At 29.1% G+C, this 19,828-nt stretch overlaps 3 protein-coding genes across 4 annotated transcripts in view; 2 read left to right on the top strand and 1 right to left on the bottom strand.

The window, feature by feature from the left end:
- Positions 1-19,828, top strand: part of LOC111688423 (membrane-bound transcription factor site-1 protease) — a 188,627-nt gene that overhangs the window by 81,819 nt on the left and 86,980 nt on the right. The window lies entirely within an intron of this gene.
- LOC111683115 (putative nuclease HARBI1) lies at positions 4,785-6,508 on the top strand. The gene is made up of 3 exons (XM_046951369.1): positions 4,785-5,736; positions 5,790-5,934; positions 6,003-6,508. The coding sequence occupies exons 1-3, from the start codon at positions 5,365-5,367 to the stop codon at positions 6,359-6,361; spliced, it is 876 nt and encodes a 291-aa protein (XP_046807325.1). The 5' UTR covers positions 4,785-5,364; the 3' UTR covers positions 6,362-6,508.
- LOC111689910 lies at positions 6,519-7,640 on the bottom strand. The gene is made up of 3 exons (XM_046951370.1): positions 7,347-7,640; positions 7,104-7,290; positions 6,519-7,054 (listed from the first exon to the last, which is right to left on the bottom strand). The coding sequence occupies exons 1-3, from the start codon at positions 7,370-7,372 to the stop codon at positions 6,644-6,646; spliced, it is 624 nt and encodes a 207-aa protein (XP_046807326.1). The 5' UTR covers positions 7,373-7,640; the 3' UTR covers positions 6,519-6,643.

Genomic DNA, 19,828 nt, shown 5'->3' on the forward strand with positions numbered 1-19,828 from the left:
TTAAAACTATCGGTTCATTAATACTTTAAAGATATTGTGATACTATTTTTGTATCAATTAGCAGAAAATGCTTTATTTATTCGTATTAAATCATTTATCTTCGGATTTCGGCAAATTTGTATTTGTTTATGCAAAATTTCAAATAGGTATAGAAGTTGCAATTATACTTTAAATTTAAGTTGGAGGACATAATCTACTAAGTACGTAGACTATTCTCACCAATTTTTTTTTCGAGTTTGAATCGACCCAAAAAGTGATTTTAAGTTAAGTGATAGATTGACTAATGTAAATAAAATAATATTACGGTGTTATGATTTTAATCAACTCATTTAATATGTGGAAAATTCATAGGTACTTTTGCTAAATCCTAACCAATTAAGATATCGAAAAATACCTTTGTGCACATAAGTATAACCACCCAGCAAAATCTTTGCTTACAACGATTACCATTAATTACTTCATTAATGACCTTTTTTTCCTTTTTTTTGTGAACACGATATCAAATGTCTATTTTTAGACAAACAGAAAATAAAATAGTATTTGTGTGTGAAAACTATTATTTGACGCACAATAAAACAACAATGCAGTGGTGTAGTAAGAGTAGCATTCAACTGGTAGACGGAAGGTATTGAGTTCAACCCAAGTCTGTGTCGACTTTTTATTTTTATTTTTTCATAAATATTCTATAAATAACTCTACTAAAAAACAACTTATTTCCAACCAAATGATATTGACTTACTTTTGGAACATCTCAAACAAAAATAAGTACTTTTTCTAGTAGAATTGTAAGTACTTTACCCGATGAGTTCTGATGATTTTTCTAGTGAATTTGTAAGCAAATATTTTGCTGGGCAGTAGATGTACAAATTGCATTCCACATAAATATTACCAAAATTCAAAACAGGACGATATGTATATTGACATAATTAATTTAAAACTAGAGATAAGAGAAGTTTTTTTAATTTTATTTTTGGAATAAAAGCAAACAGCTTTTAGTTCAATTGTTTGTAAAATATAACCAAAACGAAAAAATAATTCACACGTACACATGCAAAATAAAAATAACCAATTTTGGTTAATAATAACCAAAGTTGCAACACTGGTTCTGAACCCCTATTTACTACTTCCAAATTTCTACTGATAATGAAATTGAAAAGTTGCTCACCTCTTGTGTTGGTGTCACTGCTACCCCAGTTACTGTGGTGCGAATTAGAGTCAGCACATATGACGACAGGGATGTTGTGCATATTCGCCTTGTCTACTAATCTTCGGACATTGTTGTTGGGAGGACAATCCCCATGATCGTGGGCCCTATAGCTAGAAATCATCACTGAAATCAGATAAGATGAAAATGTGAAGAGTTACCTGAACTTTTAACACAGGATTTTATAATCCCATGGTTCTTGGAACATTACAGGAGGATCAATGCAGCTAAATCGACTTAGAATTTAATAAGCACCCAGAATATATATACTTTCTTGGGTCTCAGATGAATATTTCATGGTGTTACACACGAATTGACAAAGTTATATATAACCTCTATCACCACTGACAGTGATGGAGAGTATTAAAATGAAAAAGAAAATTTATTTTTGTCGATAAAATATTATGAAATATGTATTCTTTTATTACGTGTTGCACATAAATATGCTTATGTGACTAAATGGTTTTAAATGCACTTAAGTACATTATAGCCACCTAAAAGTTTCTTCGGATTTTCTTATGTGTTGAGTACATGTAATTTGCCGAAAATCTTCGTTGTCAGAAAGCGCTAAAATTCGTAATTTTAAAGAAAATTTGATAATATTTGGAACATACCTACTCTTTTTTTTGGTCAAAGAACGAAAGCTATATTTACATCATCAAAAAATGCTGAAAATTTGTTTACAAAATTTATCATACATACTGGCTGTACAATAAATTTAAATAAACATTTAATTTGAATTATCTAGTTTCGATTATAAATATTTGATCTCATTTGTAACATTGAAATTTTCTAGGTCCTTATTCTCAAACGATCTAGACATGTCTGTCAGTCAGTCTCTTGAAATAACGATAGGACCTAAACTATTGCAGTTTGATTGGTATTCAAAATGGACAAAATCGGTTTACATTTGGACATGGCCCCCTTATAAGGTTCGCTTTAGAAAATTACTAATGTTCATAACAGGCTTAAAAATACTAGTATTTTTATGAAATTATACTTTTATGAAACAAAATTTAATTGATTTTCATTTCGATACATATATAAAACGAAATTTTGATCACCTTGGATCACAATATGTTCATGTATAACAATATTATGATAAATACAAACATATCATGATGAAATATTTTGACGGATTTCATAATATGATATTTTAAAATTGTAGCAATAACGATAATATGTTTAGACTACAATCATAATTTTAACCAATTGTCAATAAATCGTTTAAAACCAAAAATAAAAGTATTAAGATATATTCATTTTACAAAAATGGTTTGTTATTAGAAATTTATCACTCTCTGGAATTCAGAATTAGTTGATAATTGACCCAATTGCTAATTAAAGACCCTCTTCAAAAAATCTTCCGGATGTTTATATTTTGGTTCTATATGTTATAAATTTATTACTTTTTAATCATAAATGCGTTTTTCATTTTAGAAAAAAGTTCGTGTTCACCAAACTTTGAAAACCGAAGAATGTCCGGGTTCGGCCGAACTTTAAAATTTACCGAAGTTCGGGTGCGCTCCCGAACGAAATTTTGAGTTCGGTCGGACTCTAGTTAAATATAATGCCATAAAGTAATTAACAGTATAAATTATATTGATTAATGCTATACGTCTTTGATCTTTGATTATATAATATTTGAATTTTCTATAATTTTCATCTATATAAACAAATGATCGTGTGTTTGATTGTATCTTTGAACGTTATAGATTACTAAACGGCGGAACCGCTCAAAATTTTCACATCGTATTCCTGTATTTTTGGAATGGGTAATAGGATACTTTTTATTATGAAATTTCAAGATAATATAACAGAGTCCTCAAATTTTGTCGGAGCCACTTTAGTGTCAATATGATTATATGGGATAAAAAGTGGGCGGACTAGCGTTAGGGGGCGTGGCATCTCCCATATAAATTAAATACAAAAAATCGTTTATCTTCGAAACTATTACAGTTAGAATCTTAAATTTTAGCACAAATAACTTCAACATCCATGTAAACATTTTGGGGAATAACTTGGCGGACTACCCATGAGGGAAGCGGCACCTCCCATATAAATTATATACAAAAATTCGTTTATCTTGGAAAGTATTACAGTTAGAATCATAAAATTTTACACCAATAACTTTAACATCCATGTTAACATTTTGGATTATAAAATGTTGGACTACCCATGAGGGGAGCGGCACCTCCCATATTAATAAAATACAAAAATTCGTTTATCTTGAGATAATATAAAAGTCAGAGTCCATAAATTTTGTCAGGGGGAGGTTCCACGCCCATATTAATTAAATACAAAAATTCGTTTATCTGGGAAACTAATACAACTAAATTCTTAAGATTTTGCACGAAGAACTTTAATATTCATCTAAACATTTCTATGAAGAAAGAGTGGACTTTCATCTGGGGGGCTTGGAGACCCCATATGAATAAAATATAAAAATTCGTATATCAGAGAAATTATTGTAGACTCTGAACATTTAACGAGCTAACCTTTAATGGGGATATGACATCTCCCATGAATAAAATACAAAATATTTTTTATCTAGGAAAATATAGAACTAGATTCTCAAATTTTGCATACATTACTTTAATATTTATCTGAACATTTTGGAGGAATAGGGGCGGACTTTCATATGAGGAGCTTGAAGCCCCCACATGAAATAAATAGAAAAAATCTTATATCTAAGAAACTATTAGAGCTGGAATCTTCAAATTTTATGTGAATAACTTTGACATTCATGTGAACATTAAGAAAATAACGGGCGGACTTTCAATTGGGGGCTTTGTAATTTAATTAAATGAAGGGCTTATTGCAGTAACTCGTTAAGCCACCCACCACCACAATTCGTTTTTATGTGCCTTTTGAGTTGATACGAACCATATCTATTGTCCCTAAAAAGATTTTTAGCATATTATGGTAAATTGGCAATATAAGGATCATGCCTAATTTTCATTTTTAACTATATGTAAGAATTTTTATTTTATTAACTCGATATGCCACATATATCTTTTACACTTTTTAAGAAAGTCCTCTATAATGATGAAGATAAAAGCGGATTTGATAATTATGTATGTTGTTGATAATACAAGTATCATTCTACTAAGAAAAAATTATTCTGGTCAAAATCTGAAGAGATATATTTTTTTAAAATTAAAGTGGCTTAACTTGTTACTGCATTAAAATATTAACATTTGTAATTATGTTGCTCACCAAGTTCTTGCTGATTGGAAAATCTAATCATATTCAATAATCTTTATAAAACATGTCACAATCATCAGCTTATAAAAAGCATTACGCCTGTTACATAAAGTGCATATCGAAACTATTTTTAATATATATATATATATATATATATATATATATATATATATATATATATATATATATATATATATATATATATATATATATATATATATATATATATATATATATTCTGCCCAAACGGCTGAACATAGAATCATGAAGTTTTGACAGTAAATGTCTTTTTGGTTATGTAGATTCACTAAGGAGGGATTTTTGGAAATTTCCACATTTACAGTTAAAAAGGAAAAAAACGGGTAAAACATGTTTTCTTAATTATCTTTCACAATATTAGTGATACAAGAAATGTATCACCTGTATGTTTAAGGGGTAAAATTGTGTAACAAAGGTGATTTTGGCACCTTTTTTGGCCCTTTATAACTTTTTAACTAATTAACATAAACAAAATTTTCTAATGCCCTAATTCTGTTAGATATTGGACGAATTTTCTTCCTCACACATTTGAGAATTTGTTTTTGAATTCTTGAAGACAATAATGGTTGTTGTCTGTGATAAAAACTCTTAATAACGTAAAATATTTGATTCATTAAAAATATTGTGGAAGTTTCAAACTTCAAACCAGACGAATACAATTTTGTAGTCTGCTTAATTTTTTAAAATATTAAAAATGTTTTCTTTTGTTGGATTCGTTTCCACAACCAACACTCTTCGTGTCCAGAGGAAACAGTTGCGCGATAGAACAAATCCGTTAGAATTGCAGGATGCTGAGTAAGTATTAAATAAAATTAAAATTATATATACTACATATTGTTATCATTAGGTTTCAAAGAAATTTTAGATTAAATAAAGAGGTTTTCAAAAATGTGTTGTTCCTGGTAACACCTCATATGGCAAAAACCTACAAACAAACAGCAGTCCACCCAACACTTAAAGTGGCTATATTTTTAAAATTTTTAGCCACAGGAAGTTACCAAAGACCGGTTGGAAATGACTTTCTTGGGTGTGTTTCTCAGGCAAGCATGTGTCGCATTTTAGACGAATGTCTAACAGTTTTTGAATGCCACTACTGCCCAAAGCAAATCAAACTTAATATATCCCAAGAAGAGGAACAGAGCGCAAAATGCAGAATTAATGAAAAATTTAATTTTCCCGGGGTTTTAGGCTTCGTTGATGGCACACACGTGCGGATAAAGTGCCCCGAAGTAAATCCGGAATTTTACTACAATCGAAAGGGATACCACAGCATAAACGCCATGATAGTAAGTATGACGGTTTTGAATAAAGTTTTTCTTTAAATGTTTTTCAATTACAGATTTGTGATGATAAACTAGTAATTCGTTTTGTAGATGCTCGACATCCCGGCAGTAATCACGACTCTTTCATTTGGAAAGGTAGCCAAGCTGACGATTATTTCAATTTATTGTATAGTGGAGGTAAAAGAAATTTTTGGGTGTTAGGTGTGTATATTAATGTAATATTGCTATTATGAACTGTTTTATACTTAATTCTTTGTTTATTAAACTAGGAGATTCCGGTTATCCATTATTACCATACTTAATGACACCGCTGAGGAATTGTAACACGGAACAGGAAGAAAAATACAACAAAAGCCACATAAAAGCTAGGAATTGTGTAGAACGCTGTATCGGCGTCCTCAAGAACAGGTTCAGATGCATACTGGGGGAAAGAGGCCTTCATTATGAACCACACAAGGTTACCAAAATAATTAATGTTTGCTGTGCATTGCACAATGCATGCATAAAGTTTGAAAATATAATAGATCCTCCAGAAGAACCTATTATAGATGATGTTGCAGATGATGTTGTTCAGGAGAGCAGTCTCATTGCAAACGATATCCGAAGACGTATTATAAATAATTTTTAACTAATTTAATTTAACCTTTGAACTATGTAGCTATTTAAATATTTAACTATTGAGCTATTCCACTATTTTACCACTTAACTGTTTAGCTATTTAACTATATATCAATCTATTTATCTATTTATCTATTTATCTATCTATCTATCTATCTATCTATCTATCTATCTATCTATCTATCTATCTATCTATCTATCTATCTATCTATCTATCTATCTATCTATCTATCTACCTTTGAGTTTTTAATAAACACTGTTTATATATTTTTAAAATAAAAGAAACTGTAGTTTATTCATCTGATGATACATAATTAAAAAACTTTTCTGCAATGTTCGCAAATTTTTCTGTGGAATCGGCAATTCGTTTTTGTGTCGCATTTAGTTCTTCCAAATATGTTAGAATTTTCTTTTGCTGGTTTACTTGCTCCCTCAGCAAATCAGTGGTAGAATCAGCGACCCTCTTCTTCGAAATAGTTTGACCACAATCAGCTTTAGTGTAAGAGGTTGGACATATATTTTCCTCTAAACCTATCGCGTTTCCAGGTGGTAGTGCTGCTGATCTTATATTAATGGCTTCGTCTACCATTTCCTCCAGTGGAGATAGCGTATCTTCTTGGTAAGGACCGCCTCCAGTACCTGTTAAGGATTTGTGGTTCTCCGACAACTTTTTTTTGGTTCTGGATTTCAGTTCCGCCCAAACCTTAAAAAAATGTTATTTTGTTGTTTATGATAACTACACTGATACTCACCTTTTTCCATTCCCCAACTTCTCTTTGGGGAGGTCCAAGACCATTTAATTTTGCAGTTATGTCAGCCCATATACCCTCAATCTTGGCCTTGCTACCTCCAAACACGGGTTTGTTTGAAGCAATTTCTGGGTACTTTTTAATTTCCCTACATAAAAACTCGAACTGCTCGGTTGTTGTTATTTTCAATCTATAAAATGTATTTATAATAAAAAGGAATTAAAAAAATGCAAATTGTATACTTACGTTCTTTTTTTGGTACAATCGTCCATATTTTTTCCACGAATTGTTATTAATTAAAATTTTTTATTTGTCAATTTTATTACAAAAAAATTTAAGGCCAAATGTTTAAAATATATAAATGTAAAGCAAAATATATAAATATTTAAAAAAATGTATATATTGGTAACAATAATTTGACAATAACGTAAATCATAGACACAAACCACGTAACATAGACGAAAAATATATATTGACATGAAGAATCGTAAATTCGACTACTTTTCTTCCTCAGACAAGACGACATAATCGTCTAACAGAATTAGGCCATAAATATTTTGGATACATCTTTCAAAATTATGAGACACCTGTTTCGTACTTTTTTAAAAATTCAGTCATTTTTGGGTTAAAAGGGAGAAAACTGTATTGATGGTACTTTTTTTTAGTACATTAAGAAAACTTTTTTGAATTATTCCTATTAAATTATTGACTAACTCTGTAATATTTATTGTAATAAAATGTTTGCTACTTCACTGGGGAAAAAGTACAAAAAAAAAAAACGAAACGGGAATTTTAATTTGATTCAAACTCATTGGGCCAATTTTTATAAAATATGAAAAAGTAGTTTACTTATTCACATAAAATAAGCTCTTGGTATATTATTATTATTTTTTTGGAATTCGAGTACTAAGGCCTATATAGGACCAAATTCAAGTACCTAAATTGTTTGGTACTTTTTGAAAGCACTATTTTTCTGGAACAAATTAATGCAGATTTGAATCGTTTGAGTTTTATCTGTGATATATAGATTTAAATACGGAACATTTTGTAAACTTAATTCTCGAAAAAGAATATTTCTAAGCAAAAAGAAGAAAAATTGTACTTTTTTTATTTATTATTTTTTTTTTTTTAATTTTTCCACTTAAGTAAAATTTATTCCATTTTTGGGACTTTTTCTTCCTTCAAATGATACTCTTTGTATGTTCTTTAATATGAACTCAAAACAAATGATTATTAAATATACACAGTCCTCATTGAATAAGATTTTTTAAAAGACAACTTTTTGGTACCCGTTCAACGTTAACACTTTTTTGAAACACCCTTTACCATAATAACGGTCCTTTTTTATTTTCATTTCCTTACTTCTTTTTTTATACATTTGCTAACAAGCATTAAAATAATTTGTTAAAGATCACTCAATTTTTGACAGTCAAACAAGTGTGACCCTTTTTACAAAAAAAAATAATAATAATAAAAAATGTATTTTCATTAAATGAACATATATACTACACACTAAACAAATTAAAAGAAAAACTAAAAAAAGAAAACGAATAAAACAAAACTACATAAATACCTAAACAAAAAAACAACATTTAGTGAAAACCAGCGCAACTCACATAACAAACAGTTCCTTTTATCTCATAAATTTTACTTTTTTAATTTTCTAAAATATTCAACCTAGGAATATTAATTTTAACATTCATGGTCTTGACTGAACAATATTCTGTAAGTGGGGACTATTTTCAAATGGTACGTTTTTATAATGGTTACCGGAACACACACAGTTATTTATTGAGAGAGATTTTTTACATATTCGTTTTTTCGATGGTTCTTTTTAATATTTTTACGATATTGATCATAGATATTGAAAATAAAATTTAAAATGTAGGGACCTTAGTGAATGAGAATCTACTGAAAGGGACATTTGGTACTTTTTCATTCACCAAATTATATTTTTTGAATTGTATATAATATTTAACACAGAAACATAAAATTTTTGATTAAATGATAATCTATTAGAGGTATTTTATAGTACTTTTCTTCAAATATTACTTCCGAAATTTTCTTTAATGTGGAAGCTAAATGAATGAAACTAAAAATACAAGCTTCTTACTAAATGCGATATAATATTCACGTGATATTGTACGTAAACTAAATAAAACTAAAACATTAAAAAAATTTGATCAATTTTAATTTTCTATAAAAGTAAATAAAATTTTGTATGTATTTTATTTATGATAGGGTAGCGAAGAACGCAGGGTATGCTAGTTTAGCTATATTAAGTCAAATTTATTATCATATAAAAAAGTAAAAATATAACAATATATAAATTTCGTATTAAAAATAAAATTTAAAATATATAAATTTCATATTAAAAATAAATTTGAAAAGCACTTTGAAAATGTACTAGAACTTGGTTTTGTAAATAAAATAGCACTAAGCAATAAATAGCAATATTGAACAATATTGTTGACTACGGTCAACAATATTATTAATTATTATTATTAATATCAAGTAACCGGAAAGAAATCCCAAATGTCAACCTTATCCAACAACTATCAACATAATTATACTATTTAATTTAACCGTAAATATTGCATTAAAACAAAATTTGTTAAACATATTTATAGACATTTAAAAAACTATTTTTAAGTACTTATTTAAAATTTATAAAATATTTAAACACTTTCACTATTAATAAATTGTTACCTACAATCTTGTCAGCTTTTTAAGTAGATCTTTTACAAAAAATAATACATTACTAGACGTAGAACAACCCACTAGTACTACAAACGGTTCAAATACATATATTTGTAGTTCTCCAAACGAACATTTAACGTTTATAGAAAATTCAAATATCATTTAATTATCCAATTGTTAAGACAATTTGAAGTTGTGTCAATTTCAAATTATTTGGATTTCAATTTCAAATTATTTGGACAAAATAATTTGGACAAGAAATCCCAATTCATTATGAAGTATGAAAAGTGGCCCCAAATATTGGGTTAATTTTTCGTAATGAACAATTACCCCAAAAGCGTAAATGAAATTTCACCCCATTTAATTTTAATTTAAATATAGGTGGCGTGTCATGAAGTCCAGTGTCATATTTTCCATGGGCGTTATGACTCACTTAATCGAGTCTAGTGTCCATTGACGATATAACAATTTCAAAAGTGTCACAATGCATATGAGCAATGTAACATAAAGTCCATGGATTTCAAAGAGTCCATTTATGAAAAAAGGCTTAATTTAGCGAAGCCGGTATTCGAAATACCCCAGAGTTTAAAATCCCTGCGCCCGGCCGAAGTCCGTCTATGATACAGGAACACTTTTTAAATGGAAACTAAAATGCAACATACACTAAATTCCTTTGGGGGTAAGAGTGTCACTTTCTTAAATTCTTTACAAATTTTCAAATACAGTTCTGTTTTGAAAGTAATACAATGTCAATGGACATTATAACACTTTTAAAAATTGTCATAACGTCCATGGACACTATGAAACTTTTTGGTGTGTCATAAAGTCAATGGACATTATGACACCCCACCTCAAATATATGCTAATATATTTATAAAATTCATATTTAATAATTTTTGTTGTATTTTCATAAAATGTTTGTTAATTTTGAACATTTTATGAAAACACAACAAATTCTGATTTCTGTTTTTTTTATAAAATATTTTAAAATAGTAATAATGAAAGATCAACCCTAATTATTATATGGTTTTTAGGTCCCTTTTTAATATATTAATATTCACTTATTTTACAAAATTTAAAAATGAAAATTAGCCCCAAAGGAGAAAAAGTTTTGTTTTGGGGTATTTCTTAATTTCACAACATTGGGGTCATTTTTATTTTTTTGTAAAATGCAGTATTACCCCAAATATAAAAATGTTGAAATATCCCAAAAAACTTACTCATTATTATTAAAATTCGAAAATATATCTAGCAGTGGATGCATGGAGCGTAGCTATTGATTCAGTTTTACAACAATCAGATGGTAATTATTAGAAACCACTCGCATATTTTTCAAGGATTTTAAAAATTGCAAAAAACGATATTCTACATTTGACATGGAATAGTTTCCTGTTTACCTTTCAGTTAAACGCTTTATTTTCTAAAAAGGCATTTTTTTACGATTTTTACAGATCATAAACCATTGACATAATTTCCTAATTCAAAGACGGATAGATCACCTCGACACACTAGACATATGGAATATATAGCGCAGTTTACTAATGATATTAGATATATAAACGGTAAATATAATGTTGTAGCTGACACATTATCAAGATTACTAGAAATAGATACGTTGACACAAAGATAGATATAGATGGCCAGTTTAAAAGAAAGTACAACATCAAAGAATTTAAAATCCCTAACTATAGTTTTAATATTTTATGTGAAACAACTGGTAAATATACTAGGACTTATGTTCCAAAAGTAATGAAACAAACAATATTCCGAAAAATTCATTCACTAGCACATCCAGGCGCTCGATCTTCTAGGAAAATTATTCAAAGTATATATTTTTGGCCTTCTATGAATAAGGATATAAATTTATGGGTAACTGAATCGAATTTAAAAAATCCAAAATAAATAAGTACTAAAATTCCAATTCCAAAATATAGATTTGAACATATCCATACGGATATTTTAGGACCTTTACCAGTTTCAACAGGCTATAAATATATTTTAACATATATCGATAAAACAACCAGAAGCTTATCCTTTACAAAATATTACATATGATGTAATCGTGAGAACTTTTTTTGAATTCCATTAAGAATTACCGAAGATCGCGGGTCACACTTTACTTCTAATTTATTTTAGAATAGAAAAAATCTGCCTATCATCCGCAATATAACACAAGTAGGTAAGTATATTTTTAAAAATTCTATTTTTTATAAAGAAACTTTTATGTTGAATATTACCATAATTCCAAAATATTTAAGAAATTTATTGATAAAAAACTAAATTTTCTAAATGAGACTTTATATAGGTCAAATATGGGCTGATCCTCGGTAAATTTGGGAAAAGTATATATTTTTAAATAACAGTTAGTTTTGTTGAGTTGCATTGCGATACAAATGGTTACAAGTCAATTCGAAGGGGGTTTGTATGGGGGCTAGGGTCAAATAAGGGCCGATCCTTACGAAAATCTGCAGTGTCATTTATACTTATATAAAACTTATTTGTGCCAATTTTTAGAGAGATAATAGAATAGTTGACGTAAGTATGGCATAAAAATCGGGAGGTACGGTTGTATGGGGGCTAGGTGAAATAATGGACCGATTTCAACCATTTTCAATAGACTTCGTCTCTGTTCAAAAAAAACATGCTTGGTCCAAATTTCATCAAATTATCTTGAAAATAGCGGCCTGTACCTTGCGCTCAAGGTACAGGCCGCTATTGACAGCCAGCCAGGCAGCTAGCCGGACAGACGGACGGACATGTCTTAATCGACTCAAAAAATGATTCTGAATCGATCGGTATACTTTAAGGTATTGAACCAATATTTTTATATGTTACAAACATCAGCACAAACGTATAATACCCTCCCCATTAAGTGGTGTAGGGTATAATAATTTCTCATCATGGAAGTAGAAGTAGAAATAATAAATATTTTAAAATTCTAAGGCGACAATCTACATTGTCGGTGACAATTAATCATTTAAAAGCAGCATTTATTAATAACTCAAAATTTAAAAATGAACTACACAATACAAACCAACAACAAAAGAAACAAGTAAGAGTGTTATATTCGGCTATGCCGAATCTTTTATACCCATCAAATCACTGCCATATAAATGAACTATGATGTTTTGAAAATTTTATTATTATATATCAATATTAATGGGAACATCAGGGTAACATTTTAAAGAGGTCCATTAATGGGGGTTTAACTATTGACAGTGCTAATTTATATAGGGAGTAGGGTTATTTATACATACATATATGGACCAATTCTCATAAAAGTTGGTAGGAAGATTTCAGTTCCTTATATATTTAAAATTTCATAGATCTACTTGTATTCTTAAGCCATTAAAAGGCATTAGTTTGTTAGTTAGTTTGAAAGGAGGATGTATACACATCAAATCCGAAGAAATACACCTAGGCCTCCGTTGGGCCTGTTGTGCGCTCCTTTACCAGTGTCACAGGTGGGAATCGAACCCACCACCTCCGGTCTACCAGACTAGAACACTAACCACTAAACTAGGAAAAATTATGGACCGATTCCCTCAGAATTTTGTAGAGAGATTTAGCTTACACAAAACTGGTTTATGTCGAATTTCATAAATCCACTAGTATTTTTAAGCCAGTACTGAGTTTAAAGTGATTTTCTGAAGGGACCTTATATGGGGGTAGGGTCAATTATAGACCGATCCTTGTAAAATTTTTAGAACGATTTTGGTTCCTACAAATCATGTTTATATTGAATTTCATCGCTTTACTCGTTTTTTAAGGTCAATTAAGGCCCGATCCACATAAACTTTGGTTAAGAGATTTTGACTAGCAAGGAACTGAATTAAGTCGAATTTCATTACTATACTCTTATTTTTAAGCCTTAAAGTATTTTTCTAAAGGGGACCTTATGTAGGGGTAGGGTCAATTAAGGTCTGTTCCACATAAAATTTGGTAAAGAGATTTTGGCTTGTGAAAAACTTACTTCCGTGAAATTTCATCGCTATAATCGTATTTTTAAGGCAGTAATGAGCGTTAAAGTCATTTTCTGAAGGGGACCTTATATGGGGGCAGGGTGAATTATAGACCGATCCACATAAAATTTGATGAAGAGATATTGTCTTGCTTTAAACTTATGGATGTCAAATTTCATCGCAATATTCATATTTTATAGTTCCTAATCAGCATTATAGTTATTTTCCAAAGGGGACCTTATATGGGGGGTAGGTAAAATTATGGTCCTATGTACGCTATATTTTAAAATTTAATTTCGGAAGTCAAAAAACTGACTTGTGCAAAATTTTTTGGAATTTGCTTCATAAACAACGAATTTGTGAATGTTTGAAGCTTTTTACCCATTATTCCAGTGGGTATAGAAAGTTACCTTTAATCTAAATTAAATTAGATTTTAACCATATTTCCTAAGCTGGCGGGGGAGTAAATGTAGGAACCTAAAACACTTTAATTTTATTACTTTACTAGCTTATAGCCGATCGAAATTAAATACATAATAATCAAAAAAATTATTTATTTAGTTTTTAAATTATGCAAACTTTTTAAAGGTTTATTATAATTTCATTTGATGACAATTTATTTTATTTAAATTCTAAAACACATTAATGATCTATCTATTTCTTACTTGCTAAAATTTAATATATACTTTTACTGCCCATATTCATAAACAAATTTTTATTTTATAAACGATTTATAAATAAAATTTCGTATGGAAATAATATAATAAACCTTTTATAAAATAAAATGCTGGTTATAAATAGGGGGTTTTTCCTTAAAAATAATTTCTTTTCTAATGCCTTGGGATCCACAATATTTTTTTTACCCTCTAGAAAATTCTAACTAGAAAAGTTTTAGAAAATTGTATTATAGATATTGGTTACATATTAGAGTTGCCTAACAAATTAATGCAAGTTTTTCAATTTCTATCTATCTATGAAAAATCTCAATTATCTAACAGTTTTTATACCCTTCACCTTCGTGAGAAGGGTATATATAAGTTTATCATTCCGTTTGTAATTTCTATAATATAATTTTCCGACCCTATAAAGTATATATATATATTCTGGATCCTTATAGATAGCGGAGTCGATTAAGCCATGTCCGTCTGTCTATCTGTCCGTCTGTCTGTTGAAATCAGTTTTTAGAGGACCCCAGATATCGGCGAAATCCGAATCTTCAATAATTCTATTAAACATGCTTTCGAGAAGATCGCTATTTAAAATCAGCAAAATCGGTCGGTAAAGAACGGAGATATGAGCAAAAATCCGAGACAACCTCTGAAAATTTCATCAAAAAATGTCATTTTTTATGCTTTGTTAAAAAAGCAACAACAACAATGTATATTTGAAAAAGATGTACACGTGTGTGTGTAGATGTATTTGGTTTTATTCAGCTGTGTATTTTTTGTATGTTTGGATGCTGTTGGCGTCATTGCGTTGTTATTTTTGTTTTTCTGTGTTTTTCGTTATGTATGTTTAGATACCTGTTGGTTTAGATGCCTTGTGTATTTTGTGTTTTATTTCGTTTAGCGTTGTTGTTGTTCTTTTTGTTTAGCTTTTGATGTAATAATAAAGTAGTCGGGAAAAAATTTAAAATTTATAAAAGATGTTTAAAATACACTATGGTGAAGGGTATATATGATTCGACACAGCCGAATATAGCACTCTTACTTGTTAAGATATACGAAATTTTGTTTTTAATTCATCTATGTCTATTAGTTTCCCAGTTAGACGAAAATCGTTTAATTCTTATGGGAGGTACTAAGTACCTCATTGAAAGTCCGCCCGTTATACTCTAAATGTTGAGATGACTGTCAAAGTTATTCATTAAAATTTAAAGATACTAGCTCTAATAGTTTCATAGATATACGAATTTGTCTATTTTATTCATATGAAGGATCCGAACCCCCCAGATGAAAGTCTGCTATTTTTCCTTAAAAATGTTCAGATGAACATGGGTAGTCCGCCAATTTATTACCCAAAATATTTACATTTTAAAATTCTAACTGTAATAGTTTCCAAGATAAACGAATTTTTGTATTTAATTTATATGGGAGCCTTCCGAATTTTCCTAATTCATATTAATGTACAGATTTTTTAAACTTTTCGCATTGACCGCTCCATCTATGGGGTAAATACGCCAAGGGTATGGGGTAGATTTGTCATTAGTAAAATAACTTAAAAAATATTAGTAACACAAAGTACAATAAACAAGATATTTATTTTTTATTTCACATAACTTACCCAAAAAGTCAAAAAAAAAGAAATACTTAGTAAATATTTTTTTATTTGCCCCATGGGCAGTTCTGGAGTTTAGTTAAAATTTTTTGGGCTTCCAATTATGTTATCGAAAAAATAGTATGTTTTATGGCTCAATATTATTGACATTATATCACAAAACAATATATTTTTCTATCACAAAAACTAAAAAAGTTAGCACAATAAATACATACAGTGAAATATTTTCACAGCCCTTTGAAAAAACATAAATCACGTTTGCCTTCCTTTATATGTAAACACAAAAAAAAAACAAAATTTGATAATGTGATAATATCGATTACTCGGTTTTCAAGTTTTTCGCATTGACAGATGTGCCCCTATGGCGAATGACCCCTTTTCTACCTTATATAGATTATTATCCACAAAAATAATATTCTATGTTTCTTTGATTATAAAGTATTTCAATTTTCTATAATTTTCATTATAAATAATTGATTAATAAACATCATAATTAAAATATAATTCAAATACAAATAATTAAAGAATTGTTCCCACAATACCAATGCAAAATATATTCGCCGGCGTTAAAATGAAAGAAATTAATCAATATTTCAATATTTTAGCAAAAATTGCAAAAAAAAAAAAAATAAGTAAAAATAACAAAATGTGCAATAGTGATGTTTATTTTGTCGCAAAATATTCGTTATAAAATAATAATAAAAAATTATGTTATATATATACATCTGAACTAAATAAACATTTGTTATATCCACATACATATATACTTATTTTTCCTAAAAGTTCGTTTTTATTATCAAAAATATATCTTATAGTCGCCCGGGGATTTAAGTGCTCTATATGCCAAAAATACATTTTGAGTAAATCGATGTTGAAGTTTAACATCATTTTTCTCAAAAACTGCTCGATAGGATTTTGTGATTTTTTACCATATGTTTGATTTGAAATGAAGATTCTAAGGGAAATTTTTTATCTCCCGATCTCGTCTACAACGGTATATTTTTTAACGTTAAAAACAATGGCATTTGCTCTATACGCCATCTCAAACACATATTCTTGCAAATAGATACACGTAGAGCATAATAGCATTAGAAAAGCAATAAAACACCTAAAAATTTTAAGAAAAAAAAAATTTTTCATTTACAAAAATAACAAGTAGGAAAGTATAGTCGGGCATGACCTACCATATAATACCCTACACCATGAGTATATTTTTAAAATTTTTATTTTTTATAAAGAAACTTTTATGTTGAATATTACCATAATTCCAAAATATTTAAGCAACGTAATTATGGCATAAAAAGTTCAAATCGGGAGGTACGGTTGTATGGGGGCTAGGTGAAAATTAAATTTTATTGTAAACTAGCTAATATCCGGTGTGCTTCGCTACAACAATTGAATTTAAATACATAATCCAAAAAATTATTTATTTAGTTACTAAATTATAACATTTTTCTTAAAGGTTTATTACAGAGAAGATCAATATTGGCATTACATAGCACACGTGATAGGGTAAGAAAATTCTTCTTCTTTTTAAAATGAGCAATACAGTTGGTTTGCTCTCATCCTGAAAAACAAAATCAAATCAGTTGCTGATCAGCAGAATTAATGTAGCAGAACATGAGTGAATAGTTGATAGTTTTTTATAAGTATATAGACTTTGGTTTATTATCTTGATGAGAATATATTTCATTTAAATTCTAAAATAATACATTAATGATCTATTTATTTCTTAGTGCTTAAATTTAATAATGCTTATTATAATACCTTGGGATATACAATATTTTTTTGTTTTGAATTAAAAACCCACTTAACGATTTTGAAAGTTCTTAACACCATTGTTTTTAAGATTAACAATATGTTACATATGAGAAAAAATTTATTCAAGTTCGCCAATTTCTATCTATCTAAAAAAAATTTGTATTATCTAACAGTAGTCAAGATATACGAAATTGTGTATTTAATTAAATTACCAAGCCTCCCATTGAAAGTCCGCCTGTTATTTTCTAAAATAGCTCTAATAGTTTCATAGATATAAGAGCTTTTGTATATAATTCATGTGGGGGCTTCAAGCTCCCCAGATGAAAGTCTGCCGTTTTTCCTCCAAATATTCAGATAAATACTAAAGTAATGTATGCGAAATTTAATGAATCTAGTTCTATATTTTCCTAGATAAATAATATTTGGAATTTTATTCATGGGAGATGTAATATACAAATTAAAAGTTAGCTCGTTAAATGTTCAGATGAATGTCAAAATTTCTTCCAGTAAAATTTAAAGATTCTATCTCTAATAATTTCTCAGATATACAAATTTTTATACCCTCCACCACCATCAGTGGTGATAGAGGGTATATATAACTTTGTCATTCCGTGTGTAACACCAAGAAATATTCATCTGAGACCCAACAAAGTATATATATATTCTGGGTCCTTATCAAATTCTGAGTCGATTTAGCTATGTCCGTCTTTTTGTGTAAAAAACGCTCACGATAAAACAAAGCAATAGAATTTAACCAACTTCACCCAAAATGCTCTTCGTTTTTCTAAGTTGTTTGGTATTGAAAAGGAGCAAAATCGGTTCACATCGGAAAAAGTTTTGAATCAAAATTTAGAACAACCTCGAACAAAATTGCGCATTTTTTACACATTCTGATGTAATTTTCTCGAAAACTATGCAAGATAATTCCATGAAAATCATCACACGTTCACAAGTGCTTGATCTGTGCGGAAAATCGCCAGAATCGGTCCACAATTTCATATACCTCCCATACAAAAGTACATATTCCCGGAAATTTGGTTTTTTGTTAAAAACTTCTGTCGTAATGTCGCTATCTTCACAAAATTTTGGAAATTAAAATCTTATATCAATAGAATTCATTTAATGTAAAATTTGGTACAAGTATTGCTCATATGCACAGAAATATTACTGTGAAAGACTTTTTTCGATCGGACCATATTTGGCCATAGCTCCCATACAAGGTCCCCTCTCGAAAATAGCTCCCATACAAGGTCCCCTCTCGAAAATCACTTAAACGCACATAACTCATTACTAAATTAAGATATCCATATAAAATTTGGTACAAGTATTGCTCTTGTATACAGAAATATAACCATGAAAGTTTCTTTGGATAGGTCCATAATTGGCCATAGCTCCCATACAAGGTCCCCTACCGAAAATCACTTAAACGCGCATAACTAAATTAAGATATCGATATAAAATTTGGTACAAGTTTTGCTCTTATATACAGAAATATAGTCATGAAAATCACTTAAACGAAAATAATTCATTACACTTAAACGCGTATAACTCATTACTAAATTAAGATATCCATATAAAATTCCGTACAAGTATTGCTCATATACACAAAAATATTACTAAGAAAATTTTTTCCATCGATCCATAACTGGTCATAGCTCCCATACAAGGTCCCCTCCCGAAAATAACTTATACGCACATAACTCATTACTAAATTAAGATATCCATATAAAGATTGGCTCAAGTGTTGCTCATATACAGATAAATAATATTGTGAAATGTTTTTCCGATCGGTCCATAATTGATCATAGCTCCCACACAAGGTCCCTTTTAGAAAAACACACATACAAGGTTCCCATCCGAAAAACCAGAAAAAACGCACATACATTTAGCAAAAATATTGTAGATTCACAATATTTATTACCAAGTAATGATATAGATACAAATTCTGAAATTTTGTTTTTATATACATAATTGGACATAGCTCCCATACAAAGTCCTTTTACAAAAATCTCTTAAACGCACATTACT

Source organism: Lucilia cuprina, chromosome 5 (genome assembly GCF_022045245.1).
Source record: "Lucilia cuprina isolate Lc7/37 chromosome 5, ASM2204524v1, whole genome shotgun sequence".
Classification (NCBI taxonomy): Eukaryota; Metazoa; Arthropoda; class Insecta; order Diptera; family Calliphoridae; genus Lucilia; species Lucilia cuprina.

Coding starts and splice junctions, on each gene's coding strand:
- LOC111683115 (XM_046951369.1), top strand. CDS start 5,365: ATGGCAAAAACCTACAAACAAACAGCAGTCCACCCAACACTTAAAGTG. Junction 5,737..5,789: donor ACAGCATAAACGCCATGATA/GTAAGTATGACG, acceptor TTTCAATTACAG/ATTTGTGATGATAAACTAGT. Junction 5,935..6,002: donor AAGAAATTTTTGGGTGTTAG/GTGTGTATATTA, acceptor TTATTAAACTAG/GAGATTCCGGTTATCCATTA.
- LOC111689910 (XM_046951370.1), bottom strand. CDS start 7,372: ATGGACGATTGTACCAAAAAAAGAAC. Junction 7,291..7,346: donor GATTGTACCAAAAAAAGAAC/GTAAGTATACAA, acceptor TACATTTTATAG/ATTGAAAATAACAACAACCG. Junction 7,055..7,103: donor AAGTTGGGGAATGGAAAAAG/GTGAGTATCAGT, acceptor CATTTTTTTAAG/GTTTGGGCGGAACTGAAATC.